Source organism: Thalassophryne amazonica, chromosome 4 (assembly GCF_902500255.1).
Source record: "Thalassophryne amazonica chromosome 4, fThaAma1.1, whole genome shotgun sequence".
NCBI classification, from domain to species: Eukaryota; Metazoa; Chordata; class Actinopteri; order Batrachoidiformes; family Batrachoididae; genus Thalassophryne; species Thalassophryne amazonica.
Window position 1 is genome coordinate 32,522,182 of NC_047106.1, and position 22,755 is coordinate 32,544,936.

General features: G+C 40.2%; 1 protein-coding gene and 1 long non-coding RNA gene across 3 annotated transcripts in view; one reads left to right on the forward strand and one right to left on the reverse strand.

The window, feature by feature from the left end:
• The window catches only part of LOC117509610, a 10,719-nt gene extending 4,913 nt beyond the window's left edge, over positions 1-5,806 (forward strand). The window contains exon 4 of the long non-coding RNA XR_004560447.1: positions 5,608-5,806. This is a non-coding gene — a long non-coding RNA (uncharacterized LOC117509610). The remainder of the gene's footprint in view (positions 1-5,607) is intronic.
• Positions 5,807-9,860: 4,054 nt separating this feature from the next.
• Positions 9,861-22,755, reverse strand: part of foxn1 (forkhead box N1) — a 56,392-nt gene continuing 43,497 nt past the window's right edge. For both annotated transcript variants that reach the window (XM_034168909.1, XM_034168908.1), the window contains exons 6-9: positions 22,470-22,566; positions 18,031-18,238; positions 16,610-17,077; positions 9,861-10,396 (exon numbers count right to left, since the gene is read on the reverse strand). In XM_034168909.1, the coding sequence (XP_034024800.1) occupies positions 10,083-10,396; positions 16,610-17,077; positions 18,031-18,238; positions 22,470-22,566 (1,087 nt within the window). In that variant the 3' untranslated portion in view covers positions 9,861-10,082. The remainder of the gene's footprint in view (positions 10,397-16,609; positions 17,078-18,030; positions 18,239-22,469; positions 22,567-22,755) is intronic.

The following is a 22,755-nucleotide window of genomic DNA, read 5'->3' on the forward strand; positions in this document are numbered from 1 at the left end:
CATAAGTGAATAATTTAAATTCCTGCTAAAAAGGCATAAATCATAAAACTCATTTTGTATTATTTGTTTGCAGTAAGTGGCAAACCAAGCCTGCAGTGCAGTGATGGATAGCAGAGCATTTTTTTCAAAAGCAAAAAAGCTTCAGGTGAGGTTTGTGCACTCTATAGACCTTATGTGATAGTAGATATGGACATTGAGAATATCAAAGGATGGAAAGTGAAGCTAAGGGTAAATTGACTGTGGAGGTGTCTTACTTGTGTTACCGGTGTTTTGGTATGAATTCTGACTTAAGTCACAGATTTATTTTTCTTACAAGGACTTCATTAGATCTCGTCTGTCCTTTCTATGCGTGCTGTTAATTCGGTAAATAATTAATATATTTCTTATCCTGAACCCATTTATGTGCAGTGTACCATCTGTGTTCTCCATCCAGCCTTATAGTGGAGTGCTGCTGTAGCTGTGCTAAACCAGGTCCTCCTGCACACGGCACTAAACCTCACTGATCAGAGCAACTACTGTATTTTTATGACTTACAACGTGGAAGTGCGTGCTGCCAGAAAAACCGAGACAATCAGTTTGTAGAATACATAAATGAATAGCCAAAACTAAAACACAATCTAAGTAATGCCTAAAACTATCTAAATGTAATTGAAAAGTGATACCAGGGTGAGTGTTCTGTACTAAGTACTATGACATAATAATCTGTTAAGATGAAATAAATATGAATGAAATAAATCTTCAATAACTATAGGCTCATAAGACTAATATAAAAACAAGGATAATATACTTTACTCAGCCTCTGAATATTTCAGACCTGCTCCTAAGTTGCAATTACTATTTGCCCTCACCACATTAGGAGATTAAATTATTTGTTATATAAACTGCACCAGAATGCAGGAATTTTATGTATGGGCTGTTATCCATTGCTAATATGCAGGGTTTTTTTGTTTTTTTTTTAAATCATTCTGACAATGAATGCAGCTTTTACAAGCAATGTTTTCACTGGGAAATCATGGGAAAGTGTATTTCTGGACATCTAGATTTTAAAAATGTGCTAAGCACTCCTAAAACTGGAAGTCTAAAATCGCCTCTGCTGGGTTGCTTGAAATGTCTTCAGGGAACTGAAACCAGTCCAAGTGATCGGACTACATTTCTATTCAATGTGCTGGGATATGTGAGTTGGATGACTAATAAGAATCTAATATAACTCAAATAGTCAGTGTTGTACCCTTTTTTTTAATGCAGTACACTTTTTTTTTTTTTTTTTTTAGTTTCACTGTTTTTTTTTGTTCTGACCATATATTAGTTTTTGTTTTATACAATATAATTAAAATTCTTGATAGAAATGATATTAAAAAAATATGCTAATTAAATCCAAAGTGAAAACAAAATTTATCAAAATAAAACATAAAAAAATACGATGGCAAAAATATTAATATAATGCAAAAAATTCACACCCTGTAAGAAAACACAACTAAATGATTGATTTTACAGCCAGCTGGATTTAGACACCTCAGAGTGGATACAAGAACCTTCTGAATTCCATGAATGCTGCTTGAAGTTCAGCTGGATTTGTTACTGTCTGTTCAGACTGATGAAGAGACTGTCTTCATATGGTGCATCCAGAAAATATTCAGTGCTTCACTTTTTCCACATTATGTTGCAGCCTTATTCCAACAGGGAGTCAATTCATTTTTCCCCTCAAAATCCTGCTCATAACACCCCATAATGACAACATGAATAAAGTTTTTATTATATTTACAAATTTATAATGGGCAGTTTTGCCTATTTCTCTTTGCAGCAACTCTCAAGATCCATCAGGTTGGTGGTGGTGGCAGCATCATGCTGTGGGGATGTTTTTCAGCAGCAGGAACTGGGAGACTAGTCAGGATTGAGGTAAAGATAAATGCAGCAATGTACAGAGACATCCTGGATGAAAACCTGCTCCAGAGCGCTCTTGACCTCAGACTGGGGCAACGGTTCATCTTTCAGCAGGACAATGATCTGAAGCACACAGCCAAGATATCAAAGAAGTGGCTTCAGGACAACTCTGTGAATGTTCTTGAGTGGCCCAGACCTGAATCAGATTGAACATCTCTGGAGAGATCTGAAAATGGCTGTGCACCGACGTTCCCCATCCAACCTGATGGAACTTGAGAGGTGCTGCCCAAACAAATAAAAATAAAAAAAACACATAATTAGTCATTTTCTTCAGGTAATGTGAAATGAGGTGGCACAGTGGCTTAGTAGTTAGCACTGCTGCCTCACAGCGAGACGGTCATTAGATTGCTTCCCACCTGGTCCATTCTGTGTGGAATTTGTATGTTCTTCCCGTCTTTGTGTGTGTTCCCTCCTGCTTCCAAAAACATGCAGATTAGGTACCTGAATCTTTTTTTTCTGATGGCAGAGTGAAAAGAATTCATTGTATTGGTGGGAGGGGCTTTGATCCAAAATTGTGCAGTTGCCACACTATACAAAAATACAATATGTGATGTGCTTGTGTACAGTAGTGTTCAGAATAATAGTAGTGCTATGTGACTAAAAAGATTAATCCAGGTTTTGAGTATATTTCTTACTGTTACATGGGAAACAAGGTACCAGTAGATTCTCACAAATCCAACAAGACCAAGCATTCATGATATGCACACTCTTAAGGCTATGAAATTGGGCTATTAGTAAAAAAAAAGTAGAAAAGGGGGTGTTCACAATAATAGTGGCATCTGCTGTTGACGCTACAAACTCAAAACTACTATGTTCAAACTGCTTTTTTTATCAATCCTGTGAATCACTAAACTAGTATTTAGTTGTATAACCACAGTTTTTCATGATTTCTTCACATCTGCGAGGCATTAATTTTGTTGGTTTGGAACCAAGATTTTGCTTGTTTACTGGTGTACTTGGGGTCATTGTCTTGTTGAAACACCCATTTCAAGGACATGTCCTCTTCAGCATAAGGCAACATGACCTCTTCAAGTATTTTGACATATCCAAACCGATCCATGATACCTGGTATGTGATGTATAGGCCCAACACCATAGTAGGAGAAACATGCCCATATCATGATGCTTGCACCACCATACTTCACTGTCTTCACTGTGAACTGTGGCTTGAATTCAGAGTTTGGGGGTCGTCTCACAAACTGTCTGCGGGCCTTGGACCCAAAAAGAACAATTATACTCTCATCAGTCCACAAAATATTCCTCCATTTCTCTTTAGGCCAGTTGATGTGTTCTTTGGCAAATTGTAATCTCTTCTGCACGTCTTTTATTTAACAGAGGGACTTTGCGGGGGATTCTTGCAAATAAATTGGCTTCACACAGGCGTCTTCTGTCGCAGCACTTACAGGTAACTCCAGACTGTCTTTGATCATCCTGGAGCTGATCAATGGGTGAGCCTTTGCCATTCTGGTTATTCTTCTATCCATTTGGATGGTTGTTTTCTGTTTTCTTCCACATGTCTCAGGTTTTTTTGTCCATTTTAAAGCATTGGAGATCATTGTAGATGAACAGCCTATAATTGTTTGCAACCGGGGTATACGTTTTCCCCCTCCAATTTTAATCAAACTACGCTGTTCTTCTGAACAATGTCTTGAACGTCCCATTTTCCTCAGGCTTTCAAAGAGAAAAGCATGTTCAACAGGTGCTGGCTTCATCCTTAAATAGGGGACACCTGATTCACACCTGTTTGTTCCACAAAACTGACAAACTCACTGACTGAATGCCACACTACTATTATTGTGAACACCCCTTTTTCTGATAAGATAATGACCTCAAGCACACTAGTAAACAAGCAAAATCTTGGTTCCAAACCAACAAAATTAATGTTTTGGAGTGTCCTGCCCAATCCCCGGGCCTAAGCCCAATTGAGAACTTGTGGGGTGACATCAAAAAAGCTGTTTCTGAAGCAAAACCAAGAAATGTGAATGAATTGGAGTGGAATAACAGCTGAAAGGTGCCACAAGTTGGTTGACTCCATGCATAGTTTAGTGATTCACAGGATTGATTAAAAAAGCAGTTTGAACATAATAGTTTTGAGTTTGTAGCGTCAACAGCAGATGCTACTATTATTGTGAACACCCCCTTTTCTACTTTTTTTTTTTTTACTAATAGCCCAATTTCATAGCCTTAAGAGTGTGCATATCATGAATGCTTGGTCTTGTTGGATTTGTGAGAATCTACTGGTACCTTGTTTCCCATGTAACAATAAGGAATATACTCAAAACCTGGATTAATCTTTTTAGTCACATAGCACTACTATTATTCTGAACACTACTGTACAATTTTTATGAAATGAGTACAACAATCTAAACCTACCATAATCATCCCCATTTTTAAAGTCTACAATAATCAGTAATATTTGTTCCTTGATTGTCTTTTTGAAACAAATCTATCAAACAATGCAAAAATCATCTCAATGATAAAAATAAACAGTAGAAAAATAAGTGAGAAAGAAATGTTAAAATAATCTTCACTTCTGAGGCTCCACTCAGTTGCTTGGTGGAGATGTTTCAACGCAACAGCAGCTGCCGACAGCAACATACAGAGTCCAGTATGTGATGGCAGCTGTCTGTTATTTTTTCAATGGTAGAAATGGTACAAAAGTTCAAAAGACTCCAAAATGGAGCTGCTGGTCTTAGTCTGACCTCTGACCCTGAACGAGGTGCCCTTTCCGCTGCTTGTTGGCACCATGGGCATTTGTGGGTGGGACTCTGAAACAACACCAGAGGAGAACCTGAAGACAGTGCTCAGACTCTGTCTGAGGAATCATCATGAACCCTCTGGCTTCATTTTATCTGAGTCTGTGTGTCACCAGCAGGTGGCGTCTGTGTTTTTACCATCAAACATGGATTAATAGGAGTCTGATGTCCACATTAATGTGTTCTCTGCCTCAGAAAGCTGGAAAACCAGCTCACTGTAGATCATCTACAAGGAGAAAAAAAAATGGAAGAAAAAAGATGAAAAGCTTTGGTTTTTTTTTTGTTTGATTGTTTGGTGTTGTTTTTGTTTTCTCCCGTGTCAAAGGTGTGAAAGAGCATCAGTACCTTCAAGAGCAGCCTGTTGTCCTCCTGGCAGGTCATCACCTCCTTTACAGCAGAGGAGTGAAGGTCAGACTCCTTCACACCGAACCTGCTCTTTGGTGGCCTGTAGGAGTTTCTGGGGAAGTGAACTTTTGGTTTCAACTGAGAATACTCAGGTGTCCTGTAGTACAAAGGCCCCATCCAGAAAATAGAACACATTTTTTTTTTTTAGCATGTTTTTATTTATTTATTTACACACCTGCTACAAGCCTAAATTTATTTTTATTTTTTGCTTAAATCAGTGACATTGCTAATTTTGGTCAGTTGTCAATAAAAAAAGTTATAAAATACAACAGTGACTTTTTACATTAACAAGAATTTTTAACATTTGCAAATGAAAACTTATATACAAAACTATTTTTTCACTTTGCCTATTAAAATTAAACACTGCTAATACAACAATTATAATAATAATAATGGTGATGAAATGAAACTTGGGTCACATCATCTTATAATGTGCACACATTGAAAGGTATAAAACAGATGGCACAAATGACAATAAATAAACACATGAGAACAATCTGACAGAGGTGTGGCTCATTCTTGGGCCAACTGTGCTGAAAATTATCAATCTGTCATTAACCTGTGGATCTGTTCCCAAATGTTTTAAATTTGCAGTAATTAAACCATTACTTAAGAAATCTAATCTTGACCCTAGTGTATTGAAAAATGACAGGCCGATATCAAATCTATCTATTCTGTTCCAAAATTTTAGAAAAGGTGGTTTCACGGGAGCTCATAGAGCACCTCACTGAGAATAATCTTTTTGAGCCACTGCAGTCTGCTTTTAGAAAATATCATTCTACAGAGACAGCAAGCAATAGACTCAGACCCCACTATGGTTTTGGTGTTGTTAGATCTCAGTGCTGCGTTTGATACCGTGGATCATCATATGGTTGGAGAATCTTTTTGGGATTATTGGACGTGCCCTTGCGTGGTTGAAGTCATACCTGTCCAGTCATTCTCAATGTGTTTTGTATAATAACACTACCTCTAACCTTAGTGACATGAGATTTGGGGTTCCACAGGGATCCGTTTTAGGCCCCTTGCTTTTCTCCCTGTATATAGCACCACTTGGGCATATACTGCGGAGTTTTGGGATTGTCTTTCATTGTTATGCTGATGATACTCTGTTATACATGTCGCAAACTGTGGGAAATCTCATTCCTGTAAAATCCCTGGAGGACTGTCTTCTATCAGTGAGAAGCTGCCGGATGTCTAGTAACTTCCTACTTTTAAACTCAGATAAGACTGAAATGTTGGCTCTGGTCCAGCGAGACATCGGCATCAGTTTGACCAGCTGGCGCTCAGCCTGGGTTCGTGTGTCATACATTATACGCACAAAGTGAGAAACCTTGGGGTAATTTTTGATCCAACGTTGTCCTTTGACCTCCACATCAGGGATGTTACTAGGACTGCTTTTTTCCATCTGCGAAATATAGTGAGGATCCGCCCCATCCTGTCTATGGTTGATGCTGAGATCCTGATTCATGCTTTTGTTTCTTCTAGACTGGATTATTGTAATGTTTTATTTTCAGGATTACTGCAATCCAGCATTAGAGGTCTTCAGCTGGTTCAGAACGCTGCCGCCAGACGTTTGACACACACAGCAGAAGGTCTGAACGCATCACACCCATTTTGGCATCGTTACACTGGCTCCCTGTCTCTGTGAGAGCAGATTTTAAGGTTTTGTTATTGACTTATAAAGTTGTTCATAGACTGGCGCTGTCTTATCTGGCTGATCTGGTGGAACCTTACGTGCCGGCCCGGGTTTTGCGGTTGCAGGATGCAGGACTTCTCTGTGTTCCCAGGGTGAAGAAGAAGTCAGCAGGTCAAAGAGCTTTTTCTCATCAGGCACCCACCCTGTGGAACAGTCTTCCTGCGACCGTGAGGCAGTCGGAGTCTTTATGACCACATAAAGCAGACTTTGTTTTACTTTTGAATAATCTGGATTTTCATATTTTACAATCATTTTCCTGTCAATACAAAAACTTTAAAAATTTTGTTTGTTTTTTGGTCAGAAAAAATATGAATTTAATTATCAAATGTTAAAAATAAATAGCACTTTTGCTCAGTTGTTACAAATAATAGTTTAAAAATCACATCATGTGTAATGTGCTGTTGAATATGGTCTTTGATTTTCTAATTGCAAATAACCTAAATGCGACCCGTGCTTTTTTCTTTTTAATCAGAAGACAATCCTTCTTCTGTGTAACAACACCAGGTTGAGGTCACACCAACCAATCAAATCAAATCAATTTTATTTATACAGCACCAAATCACAACAAACAGTTGCCCCAAGGCGCTTTATATTGTAAGGCAAGGCCATACAATAATTACGGAAAAACCCCAACGGTCAAAACGACCCCCTGTGAGCAAGCACTTGGCAACAGTGGGAAGGAAAAACTCCCTTTTAACAGGAGGAAACCTCCAGCAGAACCAGGCTCAGGGAGGGGCAGTCTTCTGCTGGGACTGGTTGGGGCTGAGGGAGAGAACCAGGAAAAAGACATGCTGTGGAGGGGAGCAGAGATCAATCACTAATGATTAAATGCAGAGTGGTGCATACAGAGCAAAAAGAGAAAGAAACACTCAGTGCATCATGGGAACTCCCAGCAGTCTAAGTCTATAGCAGCATAACTAAGGGATGGTTCAGGGTCACCTTTTTTTTTGTTGTTGACATTAACCTTTGTCCGATCTTCTCCAAAAGTTAATCATCTCGAGATATCCGCTCAAGAAATCTGTACAACTGAGTTCTTCGCTGTTTTGTTCACAGCCAAACACTCACAGGTCCATTTACAATGCTACACTATATTATATTAAAAACATAGTCAGGTTCTTGGTACAAAAAAAAAAAAAAAATATTGATTAAAAAAATTCCATTTTGTCTCAAAGAGAAAACAAATCTCTACTATACAGTCCAAATAAGGTATCAAAATAAGGAGTTACATAAGTGCACACACTTTTTATAATTAAATGTCCAGTTTTATAGCCAGTTGTATCATAAACAATTGATTCATGTATGAAGTGTCTACATCACTTTTAAAAAGTCAAAACCGACATGATGTCACAATTGTAACGCAACTGGAGACACCAACGCAGAGATACAGTCAAGTTTACATCAAAATACAAATACAATGGTTTATTCAATCCAGGTCAAAACACATCTAGTGGTCAATACTAGCACCAGGTAGCAGTATTTGTAAGTCCTTATAGGCTCTAAGGTCCATCAGGGTGGTGCTTATCTCCAGTTTCTGTGGGGTGAAGCGCACAAGAGTCCATGACTTCCCCTGGAGAAGACACCAGTCCATTGGAAGTTAACTTCCCTTACCAAAAAGTAGTATATGCAAGTATGTTTCAAGTATACTTCTAGTTTGCTTTTTATATACTTATAAGTACTATTTTTTGGTAAGGGTTCCCAGCCCAGGATGGTACCCAATTACAGCTGGGTGAATAAAGACAATACAGTCATGTTGCATGAGCAGAATTCAAACCCAGGTCGACATATGGGCAGACCAGCTACTTCTCAGGCAACAGTATCCAAATCAGCAACCAAAAAAAAAAACCCAACAAAAAACAAACAGACACACACAAAAAACAGGGGTTTAAATACACAGGGAAGTAAACAGGGAACACTGGCAACAGGCATAGATAGTCATAGCCCAACAACCGGCCCAGCTATGAATTGGTCCGATACTGGCATCCATCTTGGAGTGAGATTTCCCACTCCTAAACGACCAATAGGAGAGGATGCTTGCATAACACCAACGTGAGGCTGACATCAGCGTCTCAACCGCCAACCAATCACAGGCTAGGAGAGAGAGGCCAGTATCTGGCCCAATTCAGGGCCGGCTGTCGGGCTAAGATAGTCACAGGAAGAAAGTGAACAAGAGATGACACAAAATGATAGAACAGAAACACTTAGAAATCAACCAACATGGAGAATTCTGAAAAATTAATCAAAATAGAAAACACTAAAAAGTAACCAAAGATGAGAGCACACAAACAATTGAAACTCACAACAGGACACCAGAGGGAGACAGAGAGACAGACGCATGACAATTTTATACAGTAAATAGTTTAATGAAACTTAGTAATACAATGGTAACAGTGACTTTAAAAGGTAAATATTTTTAGAAATACTAATTAAAATTTTCAAATGTTCAATTTTTACCTAAACGTTGTATTTAGTATTTATCATAACAGTGGCTTTGGTGTGTCAGACCACGGAACTACATGGTTCCATGGTTGCTGCACTTCATTCCTGTGGTCCTTAAACTGGATTAGCGTGACTGTGATCAATGGGTTAGCCAGTTGATCCTTGATCTTGTAAGTGCCATATGGAGAACAGGATAGATCCTAATTATCTTCTGAACTTGTAGTTTGAAGAGGCTGTTGGTCATTAATAGAAGATATAGGTGGAGGGTTACTTATTTTATTTATTTTAACCTTTATTGAACCAGGTAGGTCAACTGATAACCGGTTCTCATTTACAATGGCAACCTGGTCATCAATGTAAACTGATGACCAGGTTGGTGTAATCGCTTACAGTTTACACCATACATTTGTGAAATTAAAATAAAAATGAGCTCAATGAAAATGAGCTGTTAGCACAGGTTAGTTTTTAATAAGTGGGTAGGAAACAGTTCAGCAGCCAATTATATTACTTTTGATCCCTTTAAAATTGGGAGACCACACAAAAGTGATGTATTCCTACACTGTTGACTCAGTTTGTACATGATTACAATTACATTAACTCTTTAATGTTTAGCTCAGCCCTTTTGATAACATACGGTGACAGACAGCTATAAAATTAAAACACTGTTGTCCAAATAAGCTGTAGGCTGAAGTGTGTTTGAAGAGTCCATCATTCTATCACACAGCACAGGTCAGTCCTGGAACTAATACTATGACAGAAAGATGTTTGCTATAAAGTCGCCCTTTCAGGCAATTAAAATTCAGCATGGGACAGACATGAAGAGGTCAAAGGTGAGGGGCTGTCGGGTCTTTAGATTAAAGAGATGGAAGTACAGGATGTCAGATAGCCAGCACAGCTCTCCACCCCTGAATACATCCCAGGATGCAGTCCGCTGAAGCAGCCGTGCTGCTCCACGCTTTGCCCACTGCCAGTGTTCTCATCCTCTCCCATCAGTCGACTGACGGGCGTCACCTCCACCGTTTCACTGAGAGGAGTCAAGGCCTGCAGGCAGCAGGTATGTCTGTGGAGGTTCTGCAGGGTAGAGGTGGTGGGAGGAGTTGTGGTGGCAACTATTTGTGTATTTGAGACAAGACTGTCTTCCCTTAACTCCTCCCACACGTTACCTAAAAAAAAACAAAACAAAGAACAGCTGTGTTTTCAAAAAACAAACAAACAAACAGATGATCATAACAGTTTTATTTTAAACATTATATTCAGGAAACACATTTAGATAATTGAAAAAACCTCCAAACATTTTAAATTCCCATTGTGAATTGATCTAATTTTCAAAGAGGTCTTTTAATAATGACTTGATAAAGTCGCATGAAATTGTCAGTATAATAATACAACCCCAATTCCAATGAAGTTGGGACACTGTGTGAAATGTAAATAAAAACAGAATACAATGATTTGCAAATCCTCTTATACCTATATTCAATTGAATACACCACAAAGACAAGATATTTAATGTTCAAACTGATAGACTTTTTTGTTTTTGTGCAAATATTTGCACATTTTGAAATGGATGCCTGCAATATGTTTCAAAAAAGCTGGGACAGGTCCAACAGAAGACTGGGAAAGTTGATGAATGCTGTACAGGAGCTTGCATGCAGTCTGGGTGGAGGACTTGTAAACATGGGCACAGCCTAATTTCAATTTTCAATTTCAATTTATTTTCATTTATATAGTGCCAAATCACAAGGTTGCCTCAAGGTGCTTCACACAAGTAAGGTCTAACCTTACTAACCCCCAGAGCAACAGTGGGAAGGAAAAACTCCCTCTGAGGAAGAAACCCCATTCTGCACGTGTTACAAATGGCGTAGCTTCATAGTAAAAGAGTGCAGGTACTAGACTGGCCTATCTGCAGTCCAGACCTGTCGCCCACTGAAAATGTGTTGCGCATTATGAAGCGCAAAATACAACAACGGAGACCCCAGATTGTTGAACAACTGAAGTCATACATCAAGCAAGAATGGGAAAGATTCCACCTACAAAGCTTCAACAATTAGTGTCCTCAGTTCCCAAACGCTTATTGAGTGTTGTTAGAAGGAAAGGTGATGTAACACAGTGATAAACATACCACTGTCCCAGTTTTTTTGAAATGTGTTGCAGGCATCCATTTCAAAATTTGATGCCATTTCAATTAATTAGATTTTTGTTTTAAAGTCTGTCTACACAGGCTTGAATGTGACATTATTATTAGTATAATAATATTTTGATTTATTGTCCAGTTATTAAAAATCCTGCAGTGAAAGAAAATTCATGACAAATGTATGTATTTCAACAAAGGAAAACAAGTAAAATCCCAAACCTTCCCATTTGAAAAAAACATACAAGGGTAATCTCCCACTGCTGAATTTTGGCCCCAAATTGCCTCCTGATTTCAAAATTGAGGAAATGTGGCCTGCTTTTTTAAAACAGTAATCAAACTTTGTACTGCCTACTTTTATATGGGTGCTTACAAATGTTTGTAACAGAGGATTGCCAAATATTGCCAGCTATTGCTGAATTTACCTGAATAAGGATGATTCCCATTACACAAGTGTTTGTGTGCATGAACGGGTGTCGCAGACCGAACAGTCCCCCCTAAAAATTGGTTTGCTTTTTACATATGCGCATGCGCGCAACAGTGGTGACGTGTATTGTTTATTTTCAGGAAAGTTAGTCCCATCATAATCACTTCCATCGTTGTAGTCACGAACAGTCGTTCTGTCACCCAAAACTCTCCATCGCCTAAAACTCTCTTTTCAGTGGCATCCATTATCACTAGATATATATATATCAAGAGCGAGCTCGAAAAGCAAGCGTCTTATTCCTTCGGTGGCAAAGCGAGAAACCCAAGGGGGGGTAATTTTCCTGAAAATAACAATACGCATGACCACTGTTGAGTGCATGCGTATATGCAAAAGGCGGAGCGATTTTTAGGGTGTACCATTTGGTCTGCAACACAAGTTAATGCAGACTGCACTACTCCCATATTATTCCCATGCATTTTAGCAAAGCTAAGATTTATCTATTTACATGTCAAAACAGTCTTCTTCTGAAGAGCATGGCATGCTTTTCTTGGGAGTTATTTTGAAAGAGAAGGAGAATTCTGCCCAGGGAATGGTAGGTCCCGATTAGAATTGGAATCAGAATCGCCTTTATTGTCATTATAATTTGCATTGCAACGAGATCTGAGTGCAATGCAAAAAAGGTGCTTTCCGTGGCGCGAGTAATTTTTAGCCAAGTAAAAGATCGTGAAATTTAACGGTAAATTATTCAGAGTATATGTACAACTAATATAAACATCAGGTAAAATAAAATAAAATGTGGACCAAGTAAAATGTAAAACGAGGGATGTCTACCGAAAACCGGTATTAAATGGGCCCTGGAGCTAAATTATTAAAGATTGGCGTATTGATAAGCTCCACCCCTTAACAGCACTGCTTTCAGTACTGGAGAAATTAAGGAAATAAATTTTGAGCTCTCTCTCTCTCTCTCTCTCTCTCATTTGGAGCCTTGTGTGCAGAGCTGAAGGCAGGTCTCTCTGTGTCACTCTCTGTGTTTATCTTGATGGGAGCTTGCGGTTTGTACGTGTGCATCTGTGTATTTGTCCGTGTGTTTGTTTGACTGTGCTAGGAGCACGTGTGTGTGTGTGTGTGTGCGACTACAAAGACGGAGTGCTGCTTGTGTGCACACATGCATTTAATTGAGCGACTGAGCGAGAGAGAAAGGGCTGATCATTTAGTTTTCTTCATATCCTTTCAAACAAGAAAAAAACTGATCATCCCCATTTTCTCTCTCTCTCTCTCGTGCACACAGAGCCGACGATAGCGTGATAACCATCTCTAGTCCCGATTACTGTATATTGTAGATGGATGTCCACTGTTACCCTGCATTTGTAAAACGTTCTGCACAAATGACAGACTGTAACTGTTTTACATAACGATGTATCTCAAAGTCACAATTTTTTTTTCAACATGTTCTAAAATAGAGCCCGACCGATATATAAGCCCTTTTCCAAGTACTCACTATCGGACGAAATTTTGTCGATAGAACGCCGATAATTTCTCATAAACAGAACAGTTACTGAAATAATGTTTGTGTCGGCAATGTAAAATGTCCTTGCACCATTTGTCCAGTAGATGGCGCTCTGACTCCATTCAGCTGAGAGCTGCTTACACCCCTGCTTAAATGTGTTCATTACCGGCCCCGTAGTTCGCCGTCACACTGCACTGATCGGCTGACAAAAGCATACAAGTAAGTTTAGAAGGATGTTGTTTGTAATAACTGTGATTACATTCACCCCACATTTCTCCCGTTTCAGTTCAACTCAGTTTGATTAAGTCAGTTTATGTAGTAATGTGTCAAATGTGCTTCATTGTGTCGGTCACGCTTTTTATTAAGCCCACGTTGTGTAGACCTTATTTCTAGCATGAAAAACTTTTGTTTACTGCTAAGAGGTTGAAACATTCAGTTGATCGGCTGATTTATCGGCTATCGGCAAATCAGCCGATTTATTGATTATCGGCATTTTTTTCATCCAAATATCGGCATCGGCCTCAAAAAATCCATACCGGTTGGGCTCTATTTTAAAATTTCCTAATCACTCACAATGTTCTACTTTTACTGCTGCTTACACCCAGTGTTGGGCCCTGATTGGGTATCTGATTATTTTTTACACCAAAAATGTAGACCACCGGGCATCCCAAACTGACAATAGGAGAGTGCCCTTTTGTGGACTTTCCACCTTAGATCTCAGAGATTTTGAGGTGCATATGAATAGACGGTGAAGTCCCTCTCAGCACATACGTAGATGTGAAACCCCTTTATAAGTGGAGACAGCACCACTGCACAACAGCTTTTATTTGTAACTGGAGTCCATTAAAACCTTATGAGGATTGTTGTGGATTCACCTTACCTAGAAATGGTTAAGCGCTGGCTGCTGAATAAAACTGTACCAAAGGTCTGTGTACACGCCATATGAACTGGATGTCTAATGGAGCCTAGCTGTACTTATGGAAGCTAATCTGCCAGTAATTCCAGTGTTAAGTTTAGGGCATGACGACAACAGCAATACAAACAAAGCAGCAGGCTGAAATTCATTAACACAGTTAAATTATTAATATTAGTAGTTGCTTATTAACTTTTAAGTGGGTTCAGTGGCTTTTCTTTTTTAGGATTCCAGATCCGAGACCTGCAAGTGAAACAGATTTCCTTTTCTCCACCTTTCCAACTTCAAAAAATTTGTTTTTCATTGCGGTGTTGCTGTCCATGAACTATGTGAGGAAATGGATCCTGCTTCAGAGGATTTATAGGCAAATGTTTACTTGAGTGTGTCTACATCCATTCATGGTGAACGATTGGGATGGAAATCAGGCTCATGCATGTGTACAATTTTACAATGACTGACTGACTTTACAATGAATGAATGACTTTCTGAAATGAAGCAAACCCAGAAGTGGGAATGGCGTCTTACTTCCCATAGACGCCCATGTTAAAATGTCCAGTTTTAGAGAAGAAATAAACATGTTTACAGCTAGTTACAAAAAAAACCCATTTGGGTCTCTTTAGCTAGTTTCCACCTCCATCACAACTGTACGGGCATGATTTTTTAAAAAAAAATTCATCAGCATAACATACATGAAGCCATAAAATTATGAATAAATTAGGGGCATGGTCACTTTGAGTGACAGGTATGTGCCGTGCAGAGATTGCTAGGAGTGGCTGCTAGCTGTTGTGCCCAGATAGTATCTGTCCTTTTTGAGTATTTTGTTACAAATACCTATAATAATATGGCTTGTTATGCAATTACTTGAACCAATGGGCCACCTAAGGAGTCTGTGCTCCAGTATTTCCATCAAGTGAAATTCTCATGTTATTTAATTTATTAGCACCATTTGCACTGTTAACAAGTATCAGTAGCTTGGTGACATTAGCTCCACTGTTACTGGTCATAATTTTTTATTCCCACACCCAAGTCACCCATCATAAAACGTACTACCCAGTACACCAAAATACATGTAAAAAAAACTACCCAAACCAAAGTTAGGCTGTTAGCTTTAGCTTGTTCATAACTCTGAGATGGGTTCGTGTTTGGGCTTCATTTGTTCTGCCCAGGTCATGTAGGGTCTTGCCCAAGCTCCATCTCTTTACCCATTTATGGGTTGGCCAGGACTTATTAGACGGAGTATGCACATTGCATACATGGCAACACCCACAGCGGTACTATCTGAGCTTCAAAACTGCTTTTGAAAAAAAAAAACTAGTGGTGGCATCACAGAGGGTTTGTCCAGTGCATGTACAGTCTTACAACTCAGTGGAAAATAATGCATTTGCAACATGTATTCCTTTGTCACACAGTTGTCCACACAACTGTCCACACAGTTGTCCTTTATCCACACAGTGTTGTGAAAGTGTAGGAACACGGACCCACAACAGGGGGCGCAAATGAACGGACAATGGAGGAGTCAAGTAACACTGTTTTTACTGTTGTGAAACAGGCACAACAAATACAACCGATTACAATATTGAAACTGAGTTCAGTTACAACGGTGTCGTGTGGGCAGGCTCGACGATAGGAGACGTCTGTCCAAGTCGAACCGGAACCAACCCGATTTCCTCTGCCACCGAACCCCGGGAATACTGGAGCCGCCAAGTCCCGAATTCCCAGGTGGCCACTGCCTCCGCTCGTCGGATCCGGTACTGCTGGCAAGAAACAGAAACAGTCAGGTGTGGGTGCGGCTGCACCCAGCAACACGGAGGGTGGAGAGTCCACCTCCACCTCTCGTCAGCAACAATCAAGAAGTGTAGGAAGGTGAGTACTTATCCAAATGCTGTCCGGTAGTCAGCTGTCCTACAAATAATCAACAAGAATACAATTATAGTCACACGTATGTGTAGGCGGAGATTGTTACCTCTTTGATAAGGCGATATCTCGGCAAATGAGGTGGAGATGCCGTCCTGCTGATATACCTCCTTGTTGATTGGGATCAGCTGTCTCCAGTGATAGGTGACAGCTGTCATCCTGGCTGCTCCTGTAAGGCGGCAGCGCCCTCCGGTGCCTGGAGCCCGCACTCCAGGCAGGGCGCCCTCTAGTGGTGGTGGGCCAGCAGTACCTCCTCTTCAGCGGCCCACACAACACACAGTTTAAGAAATGAAACCCTGGTGAGCAGTACTAGCTTGTTGAAAATTTTTATAGTATGACCCCTTTAAAATGATAGCAGACAAAGAAAATCACTGCTTCACTATTGTTAAATGTATAGTTAAGAGTTCAAATGTGTGTTTTTGGAGACATATTTAAACAAGTGACTTTGTGTTGCTATATGTTGTCATGATTTCTGGCAGCGTCTCACCTTGGAATGGCAGATCAGTTAAACTGGGGTTGAGTGTATCGAGATCACAGCTGGTTTCACCCTCCAACAAGAGGTCCTGTGTGCTCCTGAGGCCCGTGCTGCACTCAGTCTGCAGGGCAACATCATAAACTGGTGCCATCTTCCCAGCCAGAGGTGAGTTCAGACTTTCAGTGGATGCTGGGAAACCAGCTGCAGTCTGTACAGTCTGTAGTACACACGGGGAGTACAGTGCAAATGAGGTGCCGGGGCTGGGACTGGAAGAGAAATGGTAGCACGGCGGCTGAGATGGGGGCAGAACACGGGGGAATTGTTGATGCCTGATAGGATGGTAGGATCGTTGACGTTGGGTACAAGCTGAGGAGGCGGTGCCATATATGGAGGCAACTCTGGACAACACAGCTGGGCTGGTGTAGTGTGGTAAAGACCTGAACTTCCCGGGTCGCTCTCCAAGTAGATGGTCTAGTTCTTCTGAAAAGAAAAAACATACTAACTGCGGATCACATAAAATTTACTGGTATTAACATTTCATAAGAATGGTGAAACATGGGACTAAACATTGCAGGGTTTTTTCATTATATCATTGCAAGTTTCAAAACATGGAATATCTGATGCGCTTATCTAGTATTTGTTGCAGAACATTATGTCATATGTATGTTTCTCTGAGTTGACTGATTATTACGTCCGCCAAGGACGTAATAAAATCACCTGCGTTTATTTATGTGTCTCTCTGTTAGCAGGATTACATCAAAACTACTGCATGGAGTTTGACAAAATTTTCACCACAAATAGATATTAGGACATGGAAGAACCCATTCAATTTTGGAGTTGATCCGGATCCGGATTCTGGATCAAGTTTCGCTTTATATAGGCTTCAAAGGATTACTGTTAGCAGGATTACGTCAAAACTATGGCATGGATTTTTACAAAATTTTTAACACAGATACGTATTAGGCCATGGAAGACTCCATGAAATTTTGGAGGTGATCTGGATCCGGATTCTGGATCAGGTTTCACTTTATATAGTCTTTGAGGGAATACGTCAAAACTACTTCATGGATTTTGACAAAATTTTCAACGCTGATACATATTAGACCATGGAAGACAACATTAAATTTTGAAGGTGATCCGGATTCGGATTCTGGATCAAGTTTCACTTTATATAGGCTTTGAAGGATTACGTCAAAACTACTTCACGGATTCTCACCACATTTTCACCACGGATACATATTAGCCCATGGAAGACTCCATTAAATTTTGGAGGTGCTCCAGATCCGCATTGACGGATGTCAGAAATCTCTGATTACGCTTGTTTCTATTCTGTTCTACCTCAAAATTCTGTGACACTTTGGAGATGAAAATAAGTTAAGAACGTGCATCTCACTTGTGATGAGCATTCCTTCTATGGTGTCCAGAAGACTCACCTGGTTTCGCCATGCTCCTGCGAACAGTGACGGGATCTTTGCGACGCCACTTGTAAAGCTCCTCCTGCATCTTCTCCACTTTGGCTGGGTTAAGAGCCCACAGACAACCTTTACGGGATGAGTTCCCGTTTTTGTTCTCCACCTTCTCAAAGCACTTGTTGAGGGAGAGGTTGTGACGCACCGAGTTCTTCCATCCATCAGGAGCTGTCTGAAAACATACAGGGTTGATTGACAGAGAAAGAAAAGAAAATTCAGATCACATTGCACAGTTTTTCAGCAAGTTTATAATGTTAAAGTGTTAGATCAAAAATATCAACATGCTAGTGCATGCACAGACTGTAGCCTTTAAATATGATTATCCATAATTTGATATGACTGAACATTCCTGAACTGGCCAGCAGGTGCCAGTATTCATCAGGTGGCAGCGCAGCACATAATATCTTGCATAATATCAGCTCACAAACTTGCAGTACAGATGAAAAGTTTTAGCACTATGACGTTCCACCTGTTCTTTAATTCTGTTTTTAATTTCCCATTATGTTATATTTCTCCCTGCAGTCATTAGCTTGTTAGCTGTGTGGTGCGCAACAACAAGTACATGATGTGTCCATTCTTCAGGAGGTGGACAAACTACAACAATAGATGTTTTTCAATCATTTATCCAGCATCCACTAACCATCCAGCAGGCAGCAGACATGTCTATGGAGTATTACAGAGGCAAAAAAAGAAAAGAAAAGTTGCTCTTTTGATTGATGTGGTGCATGAAAGCTCAACAGATACAATAGGGACCTTCATAACATATCTTTTAATTTAGCAACTTCCAAGACAACACTCACCCACTAGTCTACACTTGTGCTGTCACTTTTTACAAACATTTTTGCTACACTATTGCCAAGTTCAATAAATAAATACAGGGATAAGCAAAATCACCAGTGGGCCTTGGGGGCTATATAGGACTTACTAGTGTGGCTTGCCAATAATCATTTCACACCACTAGAGGAAAACATCCTTCCTGAAACCCAGAGTGGCTTTCAAACCATAAAGAAGGACAACAGACATGAGCTTCACTCTGCCAATTACAAGTAGAGTGTAGAGAGCAACACCAACCGCTGTACCCCGCCTTCACTGATCTGACAAAGGCGTTTGCCAGCATGTCATGCCCACTTCAGAGGAAGACCCTGAGCTAAGCTGGCTGTCCAGAGAAATTCATCAAGATCCTGAGGATTCTCCATGATGACATGTCTGCCATAGATCTGGTGAATGGCACAAAAACTGAACCATTCAATGTTCAATCAGGAGTAAAGCAGGGGGGGGTCTCATCTCCCTTATGCTCTTCATCACCTTTGTGGTAGCAATCCTCCACCTGATCGAGGACAAGGTTTCACCATTAAGTGACATTGTGTAGAGAATGGATGGAAAGCTCTTCGACTGAGCAGACTGAAAACCAAGAAGAAAATCACCACCACTTCACTACTGGACTTCCAGTATACTGACGACAGCAGCGTGTCATATTTTATATAAAAAGGTCTTCAGAAAATCTTTGAAATCTTGGATGAAGCCTACACCAAGCTTGGTCTTCACATCAACCTGAAGAAGACCAGATCCTGTATTAGCCTTCAGCCACCATGGTCAATCCAAAGCTTCCTGCTGTGAGACTGCATGGAGAAGTCATGGAGAACGTGACCCACTTTCCATCCCTGGGCACTGGGCAGCTATGTGTCATCAAACACAGACATCAACGATGAGATCCAACACCGATTCAAGTGTGCAGGAACTGCCTTCAGCCAGCTTCACACCCAATTTTCAACAACAGAGACCTTTAACACGAGATGAAAATCCTCATCAACAAAGCTCTTGTCATATCAACAGTGCTGTATGGATCTGAGACCTGAACCACCTACTGCCACCACCTGAAGACTCTAGAGTGAGTCCACCAACGCTGCCTGAGGAGTATCCCCCGCATCAGGTGGGAAGACTACCGTACCCGCATCAGAGTCATGGCTGAAGGAAGCCAAGCTCCAGAGCATTGAGTGTATCATCATCAAGAACCAGTGGGTAGGTCATATCATTAGGATGGATGACAGCCAACTTCCCAAGCAGATCTTCCACTCCCAGGTGAGTAAAAGAAAATGGTGCAGAGGAGGGCAGAAGAAACACTACAAGGTCCTCTTGAAACACAACCTCAAGACCTGCTCCATCGACTGGAAGACCTTTGAAGATCATGCAAGGAACCAAGCCAACTGGCGAGCAATGATCAACACGGGAGTGAAAGTCTTTGAAAACAGGTGGACAAACAACACAGAGGAGAAGTGGAGAAAGAGAAAGGAGGGAGAACAACGGCAGAAGCTTCTTGCAGCAACCACATGTAGCAACTGTCAGTCATCTGCTGGTCCTCTGTCCGGGAATCAACCATGAGGCCATCTTCCTCAGCACTGCTTACCACCACAACTACTACGTAAAGGGCTCACATGGTGATCAGCAAATTTGGAAAGTGATTAATATTTTGAAAATTATCACAGGTTAGTTGTGTTTTCTTAGTTTTAATTTGTGTGCGCTTACAAAAATGGTACTTTAATACCATATTCTGGCTTTCGTGTCCACGCTTTTCATTTTTATCAAAACTGACTTTTGCTACAAAATGTATGTCAAGCAATCCAGGCCTCAGGCTCGTTCTGATGGGAGATTAAAAATAACTGTGCCACTGAAAGGTCACAGTATAGCAAATATTCAGGTAATGAAGTATTGACTTTTCTACCTGGTGTTTTCTGGCCCTGCAGCCTGTACTTTATGTTACATGCAGCTGTTTGGAAAGCAGCCATCTATACAGTGCCTTGTTAAATATGAATGGCAGCAAGACTTTGACATTGTTCCAGAGGTGAGCCAGAACCTATTTGATTTGTAGATGCCTGAATAACTGCAGTGCTTCTGATGATCCGGGGTTCAAATGAAAGTTTAAACCTGCAACTGCTTCTTGCAAGCAAACTTTAGTCCACTGACCATAAATTTAGAGCATTTAATTGAAGACTGTACAGTTGAGATTATAACTTGCCTACCAACAATCATATTCCAGAGTCATTCAGGATCACATCACGCTGTGTTTGGAGTAGAGTAGTGTCTTGTCTGTATTGTTCCATATTTTCTCTCTGTTTTGCAACTGCAATTATCTTTCATTGTTTGTTTGTTTTTTCAGTGTTGCTAGACATGTTGAAGGCCTATGTCCTGGGGACACATTAGTGGTGCTGGGGTGTGTATGAAAGTGAATATACTGTACATACAAGTAATACAACTCTGAAGTGAGCTCCCATGTAGTGTCGTAACTGCAGTGTAACTTGACTGTAAAGACAAACCCATTGTAGGAAGGTTTGTGCATTGAGTGAGTGCATTGAGTTTACTAGCACAAATTAAGTTGAAATTCTGTCACCACACTGAAGATTGGTCCTGGAAATATTATACAAACAATGAATGTTTGAGTTCAATGGTACGATTATTTCATGATGAAAGATGGAATGTACCACTCAGCAAGGCGAAGCTGAGTTGAATGGTACATTCCATCTTTCACTGTATTAAAAATTTGTTCCATTGAAACGGCTAAAATAGATCCTTGTCATCTGATATTTCATTAATTTATAAACAACAGAAAAGGGACTTACATTTTGGTGTGTGTTTGGTGTGTGTGTGTGTTAGAAGAATTAGCACCGTCAATTAGCTCATCAAATCGTCGTCTGTCAGCAAAACAAACTCCACCGTGTTTAGCTAAACGCCGCCCCATAGTGTGTGGGTGGGCAGAGTTTGCAGGGTGCAGTGGTACAAAACATATGAAACCAAATTTGCACGCTAAATGCAACGCAACGCAAATGGGATGAATAATCCATGTCACGTGACATACAAAGCTCCAATCAAATGATAAGGATCCATTCAGCCGTTATATAAATATAAATAATTTACGTTATTTAATGCAAGGACATGAGCTCTTGTATAGTAGTTTACACATGCCTTACTGCAGTAAAGTTAGCCTAATCCCTTTTGTGCATATCATGGAGTCTCCCGCTGCATTCTGCTAATGCTTAAGATGCAGCGACGAGGCAGTCTGTTATTACATTATATTAATATTCCGTTCAAGGGATCCTGTCATCTGGACTAACTGATCCAAGCCACAAAGGGCAATATAGTCCTTCATAAACAGCTGAATATCACCCTCAAATTTTACTTTTCATTTTTGTGACATTACTTTTGTTTTTGAAGAAGTGGTTCTTCCAAAATTGAATGTACATCTCACTGATTTTAGCCTCAAGGTCAAACACACACACATCTTTAAAAACCTTCTCTCTTTTAAATGAAGTTTAAAAAAATGAAATCAGGAAACTTGATCAATTGAAATCCTGCAGCAAGTTTAATCAGGTATATTTTTTAAAAAAAAAAAGTGGTCTAAGTTCTGCTACCTTGAAATATGGGAAGTGTTCAGTCATGAAGCTGTAGATCTCGCTGACAGGGAGGCTTCCTGTTTTGCTGTTCTTCAGCGCCATGAAGATCAGAATGCTGCAGTCAGGGAGGACAAATCTGTTAGATTAGATGTGATGCAAAATCAGTCTATTTATTACCTCCACCAAGGAGCTTATGTTTTGAGGTAATGTTTTGACACTTGGTGGAAGGGCGGGGTACAGGCCAAGGAAGAAAACATTAAAGTTTGATGCAGTTCCATTTAAGGGCACAGATACAGGACTTTTT